The 22001-nt window shown below is 43.1% G+C and overlaps 1 protein-coding gene across 1 annotated transcript in view; it reads left to right on the forward strand.

Annotated features, from left to right (window-relative positions):
• LOC138296880 (solute carrier family 22 member 7-like) overlaps positions 1-22001 on the forward strand; it is a 255388-nt gene that overhangs the window by 131321 nt on the left and 102066 nt on the right. Inside the window, exons 6-10 of the mRNA XM_069236374.1 lie at positions 3034-3202; positions 3911-4034; positions 6325-6434; positions 6542-6756; positions 13698-13806. Coding sequence (XP_069092475.1) covers positions 3034-3202; positions 3911-4034; positions 6325-6434; positions 6542-6756; positions 13698-13806 — 727 coding nt within the window. The remainder of the gene's footprint in view (positions 1-3033; positions 3203-3910; positions 4035-6324; positions 6435-6541; positions 6757-13697; positions 13807-22001) is intronic.

A 22001-nucleotide genomic window follows, 5' to 3' on the forward strand; every position in this document is an offset into this window, starting at 1 on the left:
TGTCATAGGCATCAGACCTGGAGAATCCCCCATCCAGATTCTCCTCTGTCCACTAATCCATCGCCTCTATTATAATCAACACACCATCACCACGGCACTTCACCCAGTCAAAATCAGTGAGAAAATCATGCTACCAGTGGTCGCTTACCAAGTTTTTCAGCCTCTGTCTCTAAAACTGGAGTACCGGGTGGAGAGTGGCCCTGTCATCACACACTAGCGTGAAGCTCAAGAAACTATATTTCCATTGCATTATCGTGTAAGTGTTCAATTGATCAGTACGATATGCACTTGTTCACCAGAAATCCGACCTCACAAAGATCCGGTGACCATTACTCATATGTTCATACAATTCATGTCATATCAGCCGGATGCCTGTTCTCATATCTAGTGTATCCCAAGCACAATCACACAATGGTCCTTTGTGGTGTTTATGGAGTGTGATCCTGTGCTTCAAAGGCATCCTTCATCAAGAAGGGCATGCATCTGGCACATCTGTTTTGCCTGTGTTTGAGCATTTGACATCACCATGGTGCAGCTTCTGCAAGCAGTAGCCATGACCCCCTCATAAGGTAATGACCATAGCTGCATACTCACTCAAATGAGACAATCCCTACCACAAGGTTTTCAATTTATGACCCTACTGAGCTCAGAATCTACTGGGTACTCAGAGAGAGGGACCTTTACTGCAAATGTTCCCCTTTTATATACATTTTTATCTAGGTTTTCTACAGTATTCAAAATGCCAAACGATGTGGGGATATTTAAATTTTATTGGAATATAATCATATAGTGAACATTCTCAAAATCACTCCAAATATAGTGAGCATTAGAGGTACTGATTAGCAAATTCATTAGAAAATAGTTTTTGAAAGGAGTTTAAAATAATTGACTTTAAATAAAAATGATTTAACATTGTTCAGTTTATTCTTGATTATTCATGGCCAAGAGATAACAGCTCCTAACAAAGAAACAACAGCAAAGACGTTTCGCTCTGTCTCAGCACATAGGCCTGAGGCTTTTTCAAGGCTGAAAAATACCATTAGTATATGAAATTAGTCAAATTGATATACATTTTAAAATTTGCTTATGAAGTAGTGGTTGTGTGAGAATACATGACTTAAACAATCTATGTCACCCATTTCCAAGTGTAAGCACACCAAGGCCCATATTTGTAGGCTTTTGGCGCAGGGCAGCTCAGCAAGTCACCTTGCTGCACTGCCCTAGGTCAAGGAGAAAGGACAGGAATGCACCATGTCTATTCCATGTGGTGCATTCCTGTCCTTTTCCACTATGCTGACGCTGTTTTGGCAGCCTAGTGCCAACACAGCCACCCTTTCACCATGGTGCAAGGGTGTCTGCGATGTAAGTAGACTTGTTATTGTGCCGGAAGGGTCACCATCCTGCACAAAAAACAATCCTGGGAGGCTTTTTTCTCTTTCTATGTGTGCTGCAGCAAGAGGAAAAAATGAGGAGAAATACAGATATTTCTCTTCGTTGCGGCTCGCCTGGGGAGGCGTGAGGTTTTGGCGCATCTTCCGGTTTACAAGGTCTTGCAAATCTGAAGATGTGTCAAAATCCATGAGTGTTGTGTGGGAATACCCACCTCAGCTCCCATGGAATGCCTCCCTTGAGCAGAGTAAGGGGACGCAGCGATTTGAGCTGCCTTATCCTACTTCATATTTATGAGGCCTCATATATATGATTTCAAGTTTTACGCAACTGTTCATCACTGTGTCACAAACAGGGATGCAACAGCAGCACAGGGGGCTTGTAAATATGCCCCCTATTTTCCATTTGCTTTTTCCAGCCTCTCACAAGTGATACCAGACACCTTTCCGACCACCATTGCTTCCTCACAAAACATACAGCAGTAGGTATTCTTTTCTAAATCAGTCCATTAGACGTGTGTTCCCTTATAGCTTGTAACTGCTCAAGAGGGTCCAGTGACTCACAAGTGTGTTTACATTTGGTTATGGGTTACAGAGACGTTGAATCATTGTTATTTTATGGCAATTTTGGTTGCAACTGTTTTAAATTATTCTAGTGAATGTGATGAGCAGTACTACCTGTGCTCACTATATTTGGAGTGATTTTGAGAATGTTCACAATGTGGTTATATGCTGCTGGGATGTAAATATCTCCACATCTTTTAGTATTTTGACTACACATACTGTGAGGGACGAGGGTCATGCCCTCAAGGGGTTATTTGCACATTTTCTGATGTACAATTAATATGGCACTTTTGTGACACTCGGATCCTAAGACTCCTACTTCTACACATCATTGTGCAGTCATTGAAAGGTTATGCAAGTCCGACTCAGCCAGCAACCAAATACTCTGTACAACAGATACTGTTGGTGTGTGATGAGGGTCACTTTTTGAGAACGCTGGGCTCTTGTGTCCTGCTTTTCTGTAGTCATTGTTGACTGCCTGTTCTGGACCTAAGGAGAAAGTTTAAGCATGACGTTTATTTAAATATGAATAAAGGTGTACAGATACAGTATGCTAGTACCATGGCTGACCAATGGACATGCAAAAAGAACAGATGATGGTCAGAATGCTGAACAAATCAAACATTCACCCCCAGTCACAGATCTGGGCCTAAATCCATTGTTTTTTTGCTCGCCGTAGCACTTCAGTTTGGATCAAGCCATATTCAAATCAGTCTTGACTCTGCTCCACATGGGAACAGTCCAGTACAATGAACAATCAGCAATTTGTCCATTCCCAAAGGGTTAAAAGTAACTCAGGTCTTCTTTGAGCAGTTCATTGCAAGCAACTTCTCCCAAACTCTTTAGTCTTTGTTGTCTGCAACTTTTTGTGTGCTGTTGTGACTACACTACTTTGTTAGATTATGGATTATGAGAAGGAATGAATAAATAAAGAGCATAATTGAAGATAGACTAGAAATAAAGCTGCTAAATTGTGAGTAGACTGTGGGAGAGAGATTTACCCTGTGATGAAGTTGCAGGACCTTGAGTTACATGGTGACCACCAGGGACCAATGTCTGACCTTTGTGTCTTCTCTTGCAGGTGTGGAGTGGGTTGACATGAAGCACCACACCTTGGCCGGATTCCTGGGCAACGTGTGGGGCTGCATTGGGATCATGCTCCTGTCCCTAGTAGCGTACCTAATCCGCGACTGGCGCTGGCTTCTCGTTGCTGTTACCTGCCCCTATATTGTGGCTATTATCAGCATATGGTGAGTGAATACTGACATGAGGGTAAATATGCAATGGTCCCCCTGATTATCCAAGACTGCAACTCTAGACATAATGCTTCCAGAACTATATCACAGCTTCCATCCATTCTACGCTCATCCTTCGCCACCTTTTGACAGGGGGTCCCAAACAGAGCCTTGCCAGTGCTTCTTAAGTGTGATCTGAATCTATGGTCCCAGGAGTTATTGTGGTCCTATCAATCAATCAAGGATTTTTAAAGCATGGGAAATCAACTGTGAGGGTCTCAAGGCGCTGGTGTTTCTAACTGTTAAGTGGTGATCTGCTCATTGGAACAGCCAGGTCCTGAGTCCTTTCCTGATTTGCTGGAGCAAGAAGGCGAGCCTGAGGTGCAGGGGAAGGTTGTTCCATCGTATTCTAGAGTCAACTTCAGAACACCACTGCTTCTGACGAGCTACAGGAATTGTGATAGTCAAATCCACTCTCTTTCTGGTAATTGGTTCAATGTGTCCACTGTTCCCATCCAGTTAGTACCAGCATTGTCCCTCCTAACTCAATGATGAACATGTTTCCCAGTCTTTGTGACATTTAGACCTCTTAAATCCCAAACTCTTGCTGTGTGTGTCTTTCATCTGGTCCTTCCTTCACCTTTTTTCTCTTAACATCATCTGAAGTTTCAAGAAGTGTACGTTTATGCTATTTGTGTCTCAGTTTCTTCTCTCCCCAAACAGGTGGCTTCCTGAGTCTGCAAGATGGCTATTGACCAAAGGCAAGATGCAGGAGGCGCACGACCTGCTGGTTCGCTGCTCTTCAATGAACGGCCAAGCACAGTTACCTCCTAGTATAAACACTGAGGTGAGGGGAGCTGTATTGGGGGTTATGTACACAACTGCTGACCTGCAAGTGATCTCCCCTTCACTCTCTTCTGTCAGATCCACGGTGATGATGAAACACATTTGTATTGCGCCTAGGGTGATCAGGTGTCCCAGATGTTCCGGCAGATTTTGGGAAATTTAACTCATGTCCCGGTTTTTAGAGAGGATCACCTGAAAACTGTGGGAGGTGAATTGTTGTGTTTTACAAAGAAGAGATAGTTAGCAGGTATTATCAGAAAGCAATTTAATTAACAGGCAATATACTGGCTTTATATGTTGCATTTTATTTATGTTCTTAGTGCCTCTTCTGTACGTCTATGTCGCGGTTCTTGGCTTTAAAATTCTGGTCACCCTATATGCGCCACAGGCCTTCAAAGAGGCCTCAGACACTGTCTGTTGTTCCTCTGACTTTGTTCGGAGATGTTAAGGTGCATACAAATGTTTCTGTCTTCTGCCTTTGACAATTCTCAATATGTTCTATCATTGCTCTTTTCTGTTGTTGTTTGTAGTATTCTGTCAGGGTATTCTTTTTGTAGCAATTTCCCTGTCATCCATTTGTTTGTGTTTATCCATATGTTTTGTAAGAGAATATTCTGCTCTTCCGATGTGCCTGTCATAATGTTAGGCTTTTGACTAATGATGAAAGCATTCATGTCTTTATAATGTTTTTGCTCTGTTAGTTTCTGACGTTTTGAGGTTTTCTGACTCTAGCTCAGTCCCCTATAAACATGATTTCCTCCCTTATTGATTGTGTGAATTTGATTCTTGAATCTGCTTCATTTAAGTTAGTCTTGTTTTCAAGAGTTTGTTTTTTGAGCATTTCCAAATTAGAAAAATCACATCTGCTTAACAAGTTTATTGAATATTGTTGGCTCTAGGAGAGACTTTTAAATCTAATTTAAATCAGTAAACAATGTATGAATACACAGTTACAGTACACATAAAGACATGTGGGATCGGCCGCAAGGCCCGGCTGGCCTCAGCGGACACCGGCCGCTCCCCCGGGAGGCTTGACGAGAGAGCGGCCGGTTCTGTTACTGGGGGGGCAGGGTAGGGGGGAGGGTGTAGCATTGCAGCAGTTTTCAGGCAACAAAGTGCCAAGATAACACTGGTGATTAACTTACCTGCTAAAGAGAGATCGGATGTTTTGTCTAGTGGAAGTTTTGACTCATCTAAGATAGCACAGAGGGTTAATGTACCTGCTGCAAAGAATGTGTACTATGCAGATCACAGAACAGTATTTTATGTGCAATGCTCAGTGGGATACTGCTTTTGTCACAGGGATCGTTTTTTTACTGTGTGCTTCATACGTTACAATCATAATCTAGCACAGTGAATTATGAACTCTCATCTAGGAGCTGCATGCAAACTGCATGGAACAAGTTAGAAAGTTATGTTTTTCCCAGTCTTTCATTATCATAATTTTGCTAAAAAGGGTTTGTTTGGGTAGAACGTGAAGTGAAACCTAATTATTGTGTTACGTTAACTTTGTGCTTCCCCAGACCAGGCACACACTATGGATGACGTGAATCCTACACCTTGTGGTCCACTTTGTTTTATGTAACATTTCCTATGGACTGATTTACAGATATGTGATTCAATGTCTCTGTTTGTGTGTGTGTTGTAAAGTGTTCAGACACCCTACACTGGCATGAGAGGCGCTATAAGCCAAATGAAATACATATGAGAGAGGCGCTATATAGAGAATGGAAAGCTGGAAGGCACTGTTGGAGGGCGACTGTAAGAGAAACATTAAAGAGCCCCAATAAAGATTGCAGTATCCTGGTGGACTGAGCGCTCATCATTTACTGAGCTTTAAAAACGAATGCAATTGAATATATAATGAAACGTGTTATAAAATTAACCCTTTTTGCCATTTTTTCCCAAATTTACTTGGGAAGGGGGAACCCCCCACTTAACACTTTTGAAGTGGTCAAGCTCGCTCGCTGCACTCACTCGCAATAAACCATATGGTCTGAAAAAATTTGCCAAGGCTGCTTTGAGTTCCCAGTCCGGCGCACATTGGCTGTGATGGAGAAAACCCTGATTAAGCACTGAATGATGCCATTATGTCGCAATTAATCTAGTAAATAGTTAAATGAAGCTCTTCTGCCTTATGGGCTGGGTTTGAATTATAGAAGTACCATACATAACAAATGGCTTGTCTTTAAGTTGATGACACGGGACAAGAAGCAGGTTGACCCAGGCATCATACGGTAATCAGTAACTAATCACGTGACAACGTGTGACTTGTACTTTTTTGTTCTCAGGTACTTGGTAAGATCGCTGAAGAGGAACATACTGATACACATTACTCATACTTTGACTTATTTAGAAATCCAGTACTGAGGAAAATCTCCATATGTACAGGCATTGTATGGTAAGGATATATTTTGTATGTGTTAATACTTGTGATTCTTTATTGTTTATTGGTTTAGAAGAGTACATCCAATTTATTCAAGGTGGGTTTTGTCACCTCTGTTGTAGGTTTAGCATGTCATTCACCTATTATGGAATCAGCCTCAACATCTCAGGCTTTGGAGTGGACATGTACCTGACACAGTTCATCTATGGAGCCATCGAAATGCCCTTCATCCTGAGCATATACATCCTTATGGACAAGTACGGCCGACGTCGCTCAATGGCCTGGCCCATGCTGATCACAGGCTTCTCCTTGGGCATCAATGTCATCATTCCAGTCTGTGAGTTTCTTCAGACACCACATGTCTAGTCCAGTGCATTTTTTTCAAATTGTTATTATTATCATTTGTTACATGTTGTCCAGTATATAACAACAAAAAACAGATAATCAATACAAATGATCACAGATAATAATATGCCACATTAACATGAAAGGATTATAGGACACAGGAAGATGGAAGCAGAGTAAAATCCTATCTCAGCAATATAACCTCCAGCAATAGTTCAGGAGGCAGGCTGGTGAGTTATCTTATATAGCTTTCACAATGTTGAATGGGTACTTAAGCCTGTCAAGAGTCTTTATGATTCTTGCTGATCACAAGGATTTCAAGTATGACATTAGGTCCCTCTGCTGGGTTCAATTAAACTCTGCTCCCTTCACCAACATCAGGTCTAAAGATAAACGTTCTTAGATATATTACCAAGTGTTTCTGAGTTTTGATTCTCAGGGTATTCATGTGAATTCCTTCCTAAAAGGGATATTTGAGGATGCCAGAGAGAATAAGCTCAAGAGGGTCTGCTTTTACATGAGTCCCGGCTGGTGGGCCAAGAAAAAGGAGGAGGAATCAGACATGTAACCAGATGAACCCCTAGGGTTCTAGCTCAAAGGCTTATAGAGGAATTTAGAAAACCCCCAGGGTATAAGAGCTGTGATTGGTGCTTAGTCAGTTTTTCCTACCTCTTATTATGTTCAGAAAGGTCTATGGGAAGCCAGTAGTCTGTGACCCCGCCTCCCCATAAGAGGCAAGCACTGCCCCAGATACTGGACCGAGAAACCACATGACTGACCTCATCCTCCTGCTGTAAAACCATTTCATGGGTCCAGGTATTCTGCTGGCAGATGATGCCAGGTCCTACCTGCATTCCGGAGATCCATGGTTCCCATTCCTTCTACCCCCAAGTCACTGAGAAGAACAACTGGGTCTCAATATAAGGGCAGGACAGTGTCTTTTATGTCAGCCGTGGGGTGGGTGGCCTGGTGACTTCTTCTCCACCTAAACGTGGTCACCTTACCAACCTCTGAGGTCACCACACTTAAAAAACAAGCCCATGTCCAGAGAAAAGGGTTCGGCCTATGCCCTTATTTCCTAAGGTCGGTGTGCTGTGTTGCATGGGAATGAAGACTGGAGCTGTCTGTTCACAAAACCCCTGTATTCTGGAGTCCTGACATTTGGGCTGGAGCAAGGAATGATGATGAGACAGTAGATTGACAGTATTGTAAGTCTTGCCCGGACTTCAAATGACTTCACAGGAGAAAGGCTGGAGGGACAAATGCCATAGCAGATCTGGGGTTACCATCTTTGATATAGGTGAGACAAGGTAAATGAGCATGGTATGTAACCACAGAGAAGTATAGTAACTTAAAGCTTCAAACACACATAATGGTCAGGCATTCTTGTTTGACAGTTCTGTTAGTCACTTCTTAGGGTAGGAGTTTGCGACTAGTGAAATGGTAGGGGTAAGACCCATCCTCAAGTGATTGAAACAGTACTGCCTCTAGTTCAATATATGAAGCATCCATTTGCATAACAAAAGGTAAGGAAAAATCTAGGTTTCGCTGAACCAGGTTGGAGGCCAAATCCTCATGTAAACCCACAAAGGCTTGCTATTTCTCATTGCACCAAGATTCTGTGCTACGAGTTGACCGCTGAAACAAAGCCATTTTTAAGAAGCCTTGCGCCACATTAGCATATTTTTTTATGCTAATGTTGCATTAGGCTTGCAAAATCGCTGTACCATATTGACAAAGTGGCGCAACGCATGAGTTGTGCCACATTGCTACCCTTTGTGCCACATTATGCATGTCCCCTGCATAATGTACGCAAAGCGGGCGTTCTGGCGCAAGGAGGCCCGCAAAAATGGCTCAATTAAATCTACAAGATTTAATTGCACCATTTTTTACGTCATTTTTAACTCCTTGTGAAAGCAGGCTTTAAAAGGACACTCCCATTGGATTCAATGGGCCGCCTTGCACTTTGCTCCACTAGCGTCAACATTTTTGACGCTAGTGGAGCAAAGCGCCACAATAGCATAAAAAATGTTGACGCTATTCTTTCTAATATCGTCATGGTGCGCCGCATCTTAAAAACAGCACACACATGGTGGCATTAGCGGGATGCAGGGGGGTGTAAGAAAAGTGGGGCTCCAAGATGTGAAGCACCAATTTTCTTAAATCTGGGTTTAAGTTTTTAGCTGAAGTAGAACAAATATGCAATAACGTGCCTGCAATGTCCATCAAACTCTATATATGAGCATGTGACTTCCTTTGTTCGGGGTTGGAGTATCTGATACAAGGTTTTTAATTTCTAACTTTGTGAAACAAAGTCTTCCCCCACAGATCTTGAGCCTAAGATCTATCCGTTGAGTGGTTGTAATAGCACAACATGAGGCATTGATGCTGAGAGTCACCTCTCCCAAGGCTACAAAGACCAACTATAAGTGATGATAGAGTGGCCCAGTAGCTGCTGTAAACAATACCATCAGGCTGTCTAGCAGAATATTTCTGTCATAGAGCAGGAATGCAGTCCATGAGCTGCTGGAAAGTGGCTGGGGTGCCATGCAGGCCAATGCTAGGACCGAAAATTGATATAACCCAAAACAGAACTAGAATACCTTTTGTATCTAGTAAAATCCAGCAAGAGTATCTGCCGCTACTCCTTTTGTAGGACCAAAGGTACTGATGTACTGGACGGATCCCATCCTCTTTGAACAGATCATCTACCCTCAGCATTTGGCATGTATTTGTATCAGATGTTGAAATGTGATTTACCCTTCAGACATTCACAAAAAAACTGAATAGTAAAATAATGTTTGGAAGCCAGAATTTGCTTCATCTATAGAGAGATCTGAGCTGAAAGTAGTTGTAGGAGGCTGGCTCTCTAAATAGTGCACAGCAATGATGTGCACTGTGCACAGAGTCCAAGCAACCTCACGTTGGTTCACAGAAGTAAAAACTAGACCACCTAATGCTCTAACTTTTGTGGTAGCTTGGTCGAGCAGTTAGGCCAATCTTGTAGAAGTGCTAAGCATTTGTTGTACTCAAAGTATCAATAAATGTGGGGACACACTCAAAAGAATAACTCAAGACCAATTTACAACACTACTTCAGATTGTTATGAATGTTTTAAGACCAAGATCATCAAAATCAGGTAAGTAGTTTTGTAAGTTATGATTTTCAAAAGTTTAGCAAGAATAGTGTTTTTGTGGATAATTACGCACCATAGGAATCAATCGGAGAAAACGTAAAAAATGCATATGCTTTTATAAATGTCACTTTCAAGTTTTAAGTCAGGATCATTGAGATGTCCTGTGGGCCAGCTGGAGAAGTTCTGGTGGTTCCCGGTTCGAGTGGGAACAGCGGCTAAAAGTCTTGTAGCTGGTGAACTACAGGCAAGGGGATCACTTGGAAATGCACTGCACAGGCAGACTTGAAGATGAGTCTAGTGGGTCCCTTTGAAGTGTAGAAGGTGCAAGGGTTGGGGACCCCAAGAGCCCAGCTGGTTCTCTGATAAAAGGGCCATGGAGGACGGCTACAGATCAGATAGGTCAGCCAAGAGCTGTGTGCAAAGGAACCTTTGGAACTAGGCGGCAGGTTACTTCGAGGGTGGATTGCAGGTCAGCAGGGCCATTCTGGAGGGTGGTTCTTGGGTGTCCTGAAGCATCTTGACTGGTGCTTGCTTCAGGACCCTGGAGAGTCCAGAGTGTACTTTTGTCTGGGTGTCCAACATTGGGGGTCCAGTACCGCTGCCTATTATATGGTTCAGTCACAGGAGGTCGCAGTGCCATCACACATGGAACACTTGCGGGGTTTGTCCTCCGGGTCCGTCAGGCAAAATTTGGTCTGGCTGCTCATTCTGGTCCCTTGGTCAGCAGCTAGTCAGAGAACTGGACCTCCCTGGATCCTGCTTGCTGGTTGCAGATAGTGATGCCTTCACTCTGGAGGGTTGTTCTTGTGCAGTTTTTAGGTGTTTGGAGGTCCTCTGAGGTTTCTTGGAGTACGTCCAATGTCCAGTCGACCCCTCAGCGGTGATTGTCGAGTCCTGGGTGCAGCAGGCAAGGTTTGGCACCTTTTCCGTCTTGCAGCAGGACTTCTGTTCTCAAGCCATGGGTCTTCTTTGTCACTGGCCTTCTTGTGTCCATTTAATCTGATCTGCAGATCTAGGGATGCCCACTAAATACTGCATTTAAGGGGCATTTAGTTGAGTACCTGGTAGTGGCCAATGAGCCATCTACGTTTGGGTGGCTCCACCTACTATGTGAATACTTCCTGAGGGGAGAGGTCACACCCCTAACCCTGATTGGCTACTTTCCTATCACGATGGAAGAAAATGCAATGGAGAGTTCACCTCGCCTGCTACTCCTGAGGGGTGGTGCAGGCAGAGGGTGGCCACTCTTCCTAGTCTTTGAGCATTTTCTAACAGTTGCTCCTGCCAAAAGTGGAGGTTGGCACTGGAGGCAGCCATATGCTGCTAGCAGCAGCGCTGGGGGTCGAATTTCAAGGGTGGCAAGCGCTTTGTAGCTCACAGGCAGGGCAGTGCACATTCCTAGGGAGGAGGTATAACTCCTGTGTCTAGAAAGGGCTTTGTTTTCTGGTCATGGAGAGCAAAGGCCCTCACCCCAGGGATCCAGAATGTTGCCTGATGGTGGCAGGCTGGTTGAGAGTGGCCAGCAACCATGCCAGAGTTATTTAGCTTTACAAGGGTCACCTATAAGTTAGCCCGTGGGTGCATTTGACAATAAATCCTATACTGGTACCAGTTTGGATATGTTGTTCTGAGTTGTTTGATACCAAACAACCCAGGGTTCATAGTGGCCATCACCAGTATCCCGCACATGCATTTAAATTGGGTGCTCTGTATACTTACTATGTCCCAACTTTCACAAGGAACAGTAGGGGCATATTGCTCATGCAACTATGCCCACACATGTATGATAGTGCACCCTGCCTTAGGACTGTAAGGCCTGCCAGAGGGGTGGCTTACCTATATTGCATGCAGTGTGTAGTCGACAGGTCACACAGGCTGTGTGGCATGTCTGGTTTGTATTTTAGGGTTGCACCAGGACACTCAGCCTGCAATGGCAGGGGTGAGTGCACTTGGATGCAGTGTCCCTGAGGGTGGCACAATCTGTGCTGCTGCCCTCAGCGACCTACCCTTAGTACTTAGTGGCCACTAAAGGTGTTACCACTTGTGCCAATGCATCCCAACAGTTTTGGGGAAAGGGATCTGGCCCTGGGAACCTGTTTAGTAGGGGCCCAGGGCACATACAACTTTGAAACCACATCATATACCCTCACATTGAGCAGCTCTACATCATCACACACATCCAAAATGCATGCATAGGTAGGTTCCCACCGGAAAATGGATCCCCACCGCAACCAGAAGGACGGTCACCCAAGCCCTCGTAAGCAGCAGACTGGACTACGGCAGCGCCTTCTACGCAGGAACCACGGCCAAGCTCCAGAAAAGACTGCAACACATACAGGATGCCTCCGCATGCCTCATCCTGGACATCCCCGCCACAGCCACATCACAGCCCACCTGAGAGACCTGCACTGGCTCCCCATCAACAAGAGAATCATGTTCAAGCTGCTCACTCACACTCACAAAGCACTGCACAACACTGGACAAGAATACCTCAACAGATGACTCTCCTTCTACATCCTGACCCGCCAGCTTCGCTCTGCTGACATTGCCCTCACCACCGTTCAACGCATCCAGAGAACGACCGCCGGTGGCAGATCGTTCTCTCACCTCACCGCCAAGATGTGGAACACTCATCCTATCCACCTGCAACAGACACATGACCTGCTAACCTTCAGGAGACACCTCAAGACCTGGCTGTTAGAGCAGCATCAGCCCCCCCCTCCCCATAGCGCCTTGAGACCCTCACAGATGAGCAGTGTGCTTTACAAATACTATGATTGATTGTGGATTCTCATCTTTGGAACAATTTACATTAACGCATAACTTTTAATGAAGCCTATTGCCTTTAAGGCCCTATATGTAAAGAGAAGCATAAACCCCTAACCAGACTCTTCATGAAAGTTATAACACTACACACAAACAAATACCCCATAGTATAGAAAAATACAGATGATATAGAAGTGAACTGTTGGGAACAGATTTGTGGAATCCCCTTCCAGTGGATTAGGTACTCTCCTTTTAACCTATAAACCAAAGGATTTTATTCCGATTGTAGTCGTTTACAGCAGAAATTGGGCACAATCTCCATGCTCCACCTCTAGCTTCTGCAGGCCATGTGTGGAGATTAGAATTAGACTTCATAAAGTTATTATGGTGGTCCAGGAAAGACTGATTGTACAGGCTGAAAAATGTGCAATAGCTCTATGCCTGTGGCCATGTGACACCAGAACTAAGGGCTACTTTTTCATCAGAATGTGCATTATGAAAAGCTCAAAAAAATCTAAGAATTTGGCAACCTAGAGATGACTGGAGCAATATTATTAGGGAGAAAATTCTGTTTTTGGCTAAGCAGGGTCCTAATTTTTGAGCCTTCTGACACTGAAGGCGCCAGTAGGTGTTGCTTAACCCTGTTCGTGCAACATAATCCTTTCGCTGTTATCCAGGCTTCATTAATCTGTCCTGCTAAAGCAGTGTGAAAATTACTAATGCCTGAAATTTACCACATGTAAAGTGTCTTTGGCCTGTTTTTCCATTACGTTTAAAAAAATATTTTGGTATCTTGTTATGTACTGCACTATTTTTTTTCTCGATAGGTTAATGTTTAAAAAGTGTTTTGTTTGTTGACCAGTAAAACCTCCAATGGATGATTGTTTGTTTTTCTGAACAGCTTTGTATCACATTCCCTCTCTTAACATAAACAGCGTTTAATTCCTCCCTCCACCTCACCTAGCCCTTTAACTGTGTCCAGTTGTATAACTCTTGCCTCTTTTCTCTCTCCTGCTCTCACTCACCTCAAGCACTAGGGGCGCTGCGAACCACAGTCGCTGCTGTAGGGAAAGGATTTTCTGTATCCGCTGCCATGGCGATCTTCATGTGCACCATCGAGCTCTACCCCACTGTCCTCAGGTATGCACAAACAATTCTTTCTGACATTCACGATTAACAATATGGGCTACACCAAAACAGAGTGTTAGCAAGATAAAGGAACTGCAAATTATATTGCAGATGAAAATTCCAAGCACACTTAATTTCCGTATCACAATTACATAGGGTCAGAAGAGCTGTATTGCATGACTAATACATTTTAGTGTGGTGATGCTGCCACCAGCACCTAAATGTGTTAGTAATTGTAATTGTAATAGTATTTATATAGCGCTTACTACCCCTAATGAGGCAGTAAAGTGCTTTTTGGCGAGTAGCACGCTACTCTGGAACCCAAAGGATTAGTGGTGTATTAGTGTACGTGAGGTATGAGTTAATTGGAGCGGAAGTCATGTGAGTCTGTTAGTTGGGTTGAACAGAATAATGCGGGATAGAGGAGGGAAGAATCCAGAAGTGTTAATTGGGAGATCATAGTAGTAAGATTAGGTTTTGGATGAGTAAAGGAGAGGTGGAGGATGGAAGAGTCTGTAGAAAAGGATTAGGGAGATCATACTAGTAAAATGGGGTTTGGGATGAGTCAAAGGAGTGGTATACAAGGGAACAATGTAGTCGGGTTATTTGGGAGATGATAGTGGTAAACTGAGGTTTGGGGTGAGTTAGGAGAGGTAGATGAGGGAACAGTCTAGGAGGGTTATTTTGGAGATAGTAGTAGAATGGGTTTGGGATGAGCCAGAGGGTGGAGGTAGAGGATAGATAGATAGAAGAATAGGGTGATAGTGAGACTAAAGCTTTAAAGAGAGTCATTTTTTCTCTTGTACAGTAGGAGTAAAGTAGTAAATAAATAGATACATGATTACATAGTAAGGGAATATATGTGTAAGGAATATAATATATTGAGATTTAAAGTTGTATCCTATAAATACAGACTTTCAAGAGTTGCAGTATTTGATGTTAATTTATTTATGTACTTTAATAACATTATTTTTTCGTTCACCGTAGGAAAAATATACATTTGTTAAACAGACCTAAAGAGTATGTATATATTTTAAGATAAAATAGTTATTATATGTATTGGCACTAAGGGCCATATGTATGAACACTATTTCCCATAGACACAGAATGGGTAAAACCCTTTGATACATTTGGCCCTAAGAAACACACATATCTAGATATATACATTTAACCAGATTATAAAATGTTTACATACAATGGGACATGCAGTCCATTGCTGTTTGAGTATAGTGGTTACGTAGGAAAGAGCCAACTCTTGAGTGGTCTTCTGAAGATAAGATAGTTATCCGTGGATCTTATATTTGGGGGGTAATGAATTCCATAGTTTGGCTGCTTGAACAGAGAAAGATGTACTACTATTGTCTTTTTCTTCTATGGTGGTGTTTTGAGGCGAGGTGCTGATCTTAAGCAGTGGTTTCTTTCTTGAATGTATTTGGTGATTTTATTCTTGATGAAAAGTGGTCCTGTTGCATGTATTGCTTTGTGTGTGATACAAAGCGCCTTGAAGGAGGATCTTCTGGCAACCAGTAACCAACATATAGCCCTCAAGGCAGGGGGGATGTTGGCTTGTGGCTTTAAATGTAGGAGTGGTCTGGCAGCTGAGTTCTGAATGCATTGTCATTTTTTCATAGTAGATAGAGATGATCCATGGTAGAGGTCATAGGCGTAATCTAGTTTAGATAGTAAAAGAGAGATAGTTGCCTGCACCTTGTGTGGAAATCCAAGGTGGTGGAAGACGCGTTTCAGTGTTTTCATGGCGATGAAGCTTGATCTTGCTAATTTGTCCACTTGAGCATTCATTGTTAACTTGGAGTCTGTGGCAATTCCAAGGTTTCTTACTTTCTTAGATACTTTAGCAGGTGGTACCAGATCATCAGGCCAGGTGCAGAGTAGATCATAATTTTTCCAGTTACCACATGTGAGTATTTCTGTTTTGGAAGCATTCAGTTTGAGATGGCTCCATGCTATCCACTCATCAATGGCTCTGAAGCAAATGAAGATTTGTGAGTTTCCAATGTCTTTGGGGCATTCCAGTTTAAGCAGTATTTGTGTGTCATCTGCATAGTTGTAGCATATGAGTTGAAAAATTATTGATCATTGCCAGTAATTACACCATATAGATGTTGAAAAGCATGGGTTAGAAGATTGACCCTTGAGAGACCCCTGCTTTTGTGAAGTAGGGTTTGGACGAGAAAGGGGGAGTATGGATGACATTAGTTCTGTTTTTAAGGTAGGATGTGATCCAGTTGAGAGCAGTCCTCTCTATGCCTGCTTCTTAGAGTCTTTGTATTAGGGTGTCATGGTCAACTGTGTCAAAGACAGCTGAGAGTTCCAGGGGAAGTAGTGAAGTAAATCCATTCTTAAGGTCTTCCGGAAATATTCCCATAGTTAAAGAATTATTGATGATTCTTCTTACTGGTGTGGTAGCAGAAGTAGATAGAAGAATGTTCTTGAAGATGTGTGGTGGAGAATGGTCAGAAAGGCAGCCGGAAGGCTTGCTTGCTTTGACCGAATCCATAAAATCACTGTGTGATATTTGTTTGAAGGATTGCAGAGACTGGGTTGGCTTACTCATGGAGGGGATTTTGCAATTGGGTTGGTACTGGTGGTTTTCCTTTATTTTAAATAGGAGCCCAATGTGTTTGCCTTGGTTGTGTAAAGATTTGCAAGTTTTTCTGTGAAATCTTGAGTAATGTGATGATTTGCTTCCATGCATTTAGGTTTTCAAAATTTGTTGAGAATTTTTCTAAATTCTTTATTCGCAGAAATAGCAATTTGAATTCTGTTTGACTGGTACCTTTTTTTAATCTTTTTTGACTGATGATTTGTATATTCGATTAAGTTTGCATAGCTGAGGTTTATTTTGAATGTTGTTTGTTTTGAGGTGGTTTGTTGCAGCCTTCTAATCTGTTGTATTATTTTTTTTTGTTCTATATTCCTCCAAGGTGCTGTCCTTTTTTTCCTGTTTTGTTTTTCTGAGTGGTATCAGGATATCGAAAGCTTCCTGTAGTCACTCATTAAGTTTTTTAGCAGAATTTATTGTGTCTAGATCTGTGTTGGCTGTTAGTTGTCGTTCCAAGTATTCAAAATTAAATTTGCTCCATGTTCGATAGATGTATGTATGTAACGTGATCTTGGGTGTGTTGATTTATGTTCTTTTATTTTGGAAAATTACCAAATGGTGGTCTGCCCATTTGACTGGTGTGATGCTTTGAACGGTAACTAGCTCTGGGTTTGCAAAAATGACATCTATGATGTGTCCAGTGATCAATCAATCAATCAATCAAAGGATTTATAAAGCGCACTAATCACCCGTTAGGGTCTCAAGGTGCTGGGGGGGGGAGCTACTGGTCGGAAAGCAATGTCTTGAGGTGTTTCCTGAAAGTCAAGAGGTCTTCGGTCTGGCGAAGGTTGAGCGGTAGGGAGTTCCAGGTCTTGGCGGCTAGGTGGGAGAAGGATCTTCCTCTGGCGGTGGTGTGGCAGTTACGGGGGACGGAGGTGAGAGCGAGGCTGGCACAGCGGAGATTGCGGGTGGGGGTGTGGAAGGTGAGTCTGTCGTTGAGGTAGGCTGGGCCTGTGTTGTGGAGGGCCTTGTGTGCGTGGGTGAGGAGTTTGAAGGTGATCCTCTTTGGTATTGGTAGCCAGTGTAGGTCTCTGAGGTGGGGTGATGTGGTTGTGGCATGGGACATCTAGAATGAGGCGGGCGGATGCGTTCTGGATTCTTTGTAGTTTTGTTTGGAGTTTGTTTGTTGTTCCTGCATATAGGGCATTTCCGTAGTCCAATCGGCTGCTGACCAGGGCGTGGGTGACAGTTTTCCTGGTTTAGACGGGAATCCACTTGAAGATTTTGCAGAGCATGCGGAGGGTATTGTAGCAGGAAGAGGAGATGGCGTTGACCTGCTGAGTCATGCTGAGTGTGGAATCCAGGATGAATCCCATGTTACATGCGTGGGTGGTGGGAGAGGGTGCGGATCCTAGGGAGGTGGGCCACCAGGAGTCGTTCCATGCTGAGGGGTTGGCACCAAAGGTGAGGCTCTCTGTCTAGTCTGCGTTTAATTTGAGGCGGCTTGATTCCATCCAGCTGGCGATGGTGTGAAGTCTGTTGTGGAGGTTGTTCTTTGCAGTTGTAGGGTCTTTTGTGAGGGAGAGGATTAGCTGAGTGTCATCTGCATAGGAAACTATGTTGATGTGGTGTGTTCATGTGATGTTGGCGAGTGGGGCCATGTAAACGCTGAAGAGCATGGGGCTGAGCGACGATCCTTGGGGAACGCCACAGATGATTCTGGAGGCTTCTGCTAGGAACTGTGGAAGGCGGACTCTCTGGGTTCTGCCTGCGAGAAATGATGAGATCCAGTTGAGTGCCTTATCGTGGATTCTGGCGTTACGGGGGTGTGTGTGGAGAGTGTGATGACATACTGTGTTGAAGGCTGCGGAGAGGTCCAGGATGATGAGTGCTGCTGTTTATCCTCCAAGGTTGTGAGGCTCTTATCACCAGGTGCAACCCTACACCAACTTCCTCCTGTAACTTCCTCCTCCTTTACAGACCAACACCCAGCAATTCAACATTCCCGGACACATTTCTAGACACAGTTTCAAACCTTATAAGACTATACTACAATCTATGCATTCTTGGGGATCTAAACATTTGATTAAACAAACCCAATGTGGCCCATCCAAAAGCTATCATCACTGGCCTAGTCACATCGAACCGCCCGATCTCCCTCCTCCCCTTCCCAGCCAAAGTCATTGAAAAAATCGTGAACAGCCAACTATCCCGGTTCCTGGAAGACAGCAAGGCACTCAAAACCTCCCAATCCGGTTTCCGCAAAAGCCACAGCTCCGAGACCGCACTCATTGCTGCCACAGACAACATCAGGACCATGCTCGACCCTTGGATGGAGATGTTGTCTGTTTTGCTGAGATTTATTATTTGTTTGAATATAACAGCTAGTCCACCTCCTCTTTTTTGCCTGTATGGTTTTCTGTGCTGGTTTGATAGCCCGGAGGAACGGCTTTATACAGCACTGTGGTCATTGCATCTCCAAACCATGATTCAGTTCTGAAGAGTCAATCAGGTTGTGTGTCCATGTGTAGGTCGTAGCTGTTATGCTTGTTTTTAGAGAGTGATTGAGCATTTATGAGCAGACAGTTTACAATTTGTGTATTGGTGGTGGTGTAATGTTGTTTTGTGATCAGTATATTTTGAACTTGTAGCAGGTGTGTCTCTAGTGCTGATATTAACTGTACAATGGTCATATTAGTGTTGTTTTTCTATATTGTGTTCGTCATCCAGCAGTCTTACAAAGCATTTTGTTGGGTATGTGTGTGTTGATGTTGGAGATGGTGGTTGCGAGTGAAATGGTGAGTTGTGTTCTTTTTGTAGAGTAGTCTTGTTGTGTAATAGACATGGAGATGCAAAATTGTAAAGAATGGCATGTTGTTTATTTTGTTTACATCTGTTTAGGGTGGAAGGATTATGTTTTAGGAGTGATGAGGAGCATGTGGGTCATATTCTAAGGCTCTAAATTGTGCAATGGATGAGAGGTGGGTGAATGAATGTTGTTGTGTTGGGGAGTTGAGAATGAGAATTTTGGAATACAGTTGGTTGAGGATTTGTATTATTATTATTATATAGTCATGACGGTGGGAGTGGGTGTGATGGGAAGTATTGTGAAAGTGTGTTATTTTGTTGTGCTGGTTATGTGTTTTGTTTTGTTTTTGTTGAGTAGTAAGAGGAGATATAGATGTAGTGGTTTTCTGTGAAGGTTGTGTATGTGAGTTACTGCTGGTGAGTGATATTTGAATAGTACAGGGGTGGTGTTGTGTTTTGGAGAAGAGTGTAAATGGTGTGTAAGAGGGGATGGACACGAGTTATGAGTGTTTGAGTTAAATCGCTGGAAGAGGTAAAATGTGTGGTGAAGTGGAGTGTAAGGATTGTATGGTTGTATGTAATTTGTAAAAAGAGGAGGAAGGTGTTTGTGGATGGCGTGGTGGAAGGCTGAATGTAGGTTTTGTCACGATTAAAGGGGTCTGTTAGAAGCAAGTAGAAGATAGAGCTGGTGTTTTGCATGAACAGGGAGTGTGGGTCTGGATGCATTAAAGTTATGTATAATGTTGTTTTGTGTTGTGTTGGTGATGTGTGGATGTGTCAGTGGTATAGGACAGAGTTGTGTTTTGTGTGAGAATGAAGGTGCCATAGTGTTGTAGTTGTGGTAAAATTGTGTATAGGTGTGGTATGTGGGGTTTTGTAGTGGTTGTTGAGACATCAAAATCTGTATGAGGTTTTTTTTGTGGTGCATTTGTAGAATGCCTGTTCTGATATTATGTTTGAATGTCTGAGGATGTGGAGGGTTTGAGGTGGTAATTGGCAAGGAAGAAATTGGGCAGCATCTCTTCCCCTAGACCTGACCATTCCCAAACAAGCCCAAACAGGCAACTACTCTTGTCCTCTCTGCCCTTAACCTCAACACCCAGGCTGAGATGTCCCGGGCCCTAGGCTTAAATAGCCCTACTGGCCAATGGAATCCTAGCCCTAACCCTAACCAATCAATAAACCCTAGAGCCAATGGGAGACCTGGTGTTACCAACCAATCACAGCTCTGGCCCTAACAACCAATGAAAAACAATGCCGTAAGCCCTAAGTCCAATAGGAAGCCTGGCTCCACTAACCAATCAGAACCCTAGGCCTGATGGCCAATCAAAACTGTAACACTAAACCCTAAGTCCAATAGAAACCCTAGCCCCTGACGGTCAATCAAAACTGTGTCCTTAAAACCTTTAGTCCATTGGAAACACTAGCCCTAGTAGCCAATCAGAACCCTAGCCCAAACAGCCAATCACAACTCTAACCCTAACCCCTTACTCCAATAGAAATAGTAGCCCTAGCAACCAATCACAGCAACAGATGCGGCAAGCACTAGAAACTTATAGAAGGGACAAGTGACCTGAAGCCTAGGCTGCTATGGCAGGGGCAGAGAGGTGCCCCTCTATTCAGAATCTCCTTGGATACAGACAGGCACAATTCACACTTCAGGTAAGGAATAGTTTTGAAACCTCTGAAATACTGCTTTTTGTGCACTTAAAATGATGCCAGGGCGTAGAACTCCGCACTGCCGGCAGAGTTTGTAGAATTCAGGCACTTTGCGCTACGCACAGTAGAGCGGAGTTTCTGAATTCTGCACCTCAGTGCGGAGAGGAGTTTGTTTGTGCTCACAAGATTTCGTTTTGGTGCTCTTTCAAGAGTGCCATGATGCTACCGGGCCACTAGTAGGCACACACAAGATTTTGCATTCGCTCACACTGCTTCCAGCCATGCTGGCAACCAAAACTGGCGCTCACAAGTACAAACTCATTTCTGGAGTAGATTTTGTACTCCAGCTGCCACTAAATCTAGTCAAAAAGAGGTTTTTAACTATTAATCCAGTTAAAAGAGATTTTGGACAAGATTTTGTTCTTCAAAGGACCCTGCAATTTGGTTTTCAGATTAAGAAGCCTTTTTTTTCCAAATAGGAATGAAGTCCGTCAGAGACTCCAACTTCCTGTTCCTGTCCAGCAGGCTCCTCACAGTGCTTTTTCTATCTCCTGGTCACTTTCCACTTGGATTTTGAGGTGGAAGGATCACTCTCTTTGTCTCCTTGATATACCTTTGGATTCAAGGACTTTGTTTTTGTTGAATCACACAAGTACGTTAAAAAACGATTGTATAAGGTTGTTGTTTGTGTGCTTGGGCATGCACCAGTATTTCTTTGTACTTCAATTACACTTTTCAATTTTATAGTGGGGAGGGCCTGGAGTTTTAGAGTAGGCATAGTTAATATTTATTTTGCATTGCATTTATTTTTCACCTTTTGTAAAGGAAATTGCTGCACAGCACAGTACCTTTTCTATATATTTGTAACATTAGCAATATTATTTTAGTATGTGGCCTCAATTCCAATGGGTCATCCAGCCAGTAGGAGCCAGCACTAACAGTAACAATGTATGAAATAAATGTTTCAGTGGTATATGTTTTTAAATTTTTATTTAGGGCAGCAATGGCATTGGAATCATTGAAAATGTTGACTTTTTGCATTTCTTGTTTTTGCAAAAAGTGTATATATTATTGGGTAATATTTTATAGTATAGGAGAATGTGTGTTGTGAAATTTTTACAGCTCAGTTCATTTTCATGTTTTGCATTGCTGAATACATTTTGGTCACTTTTCTTCA

This window comes from Pleurodeles waltl, chromosome 5, assembly GCF_031143425.1.
Source record: "Pleurodeles waltl isolate 20211129_DDA chromosome 5, aPleWal1.hap1.20221129, whole genome shotgun sequence".
Taxonomy (NCBI): domain Eukaryota; kingdom Metazoa; phylum Chordata; class Amphibia; order Caudata; family Salamandridae; genus Pleurodeles; species Pleurodeles waltl.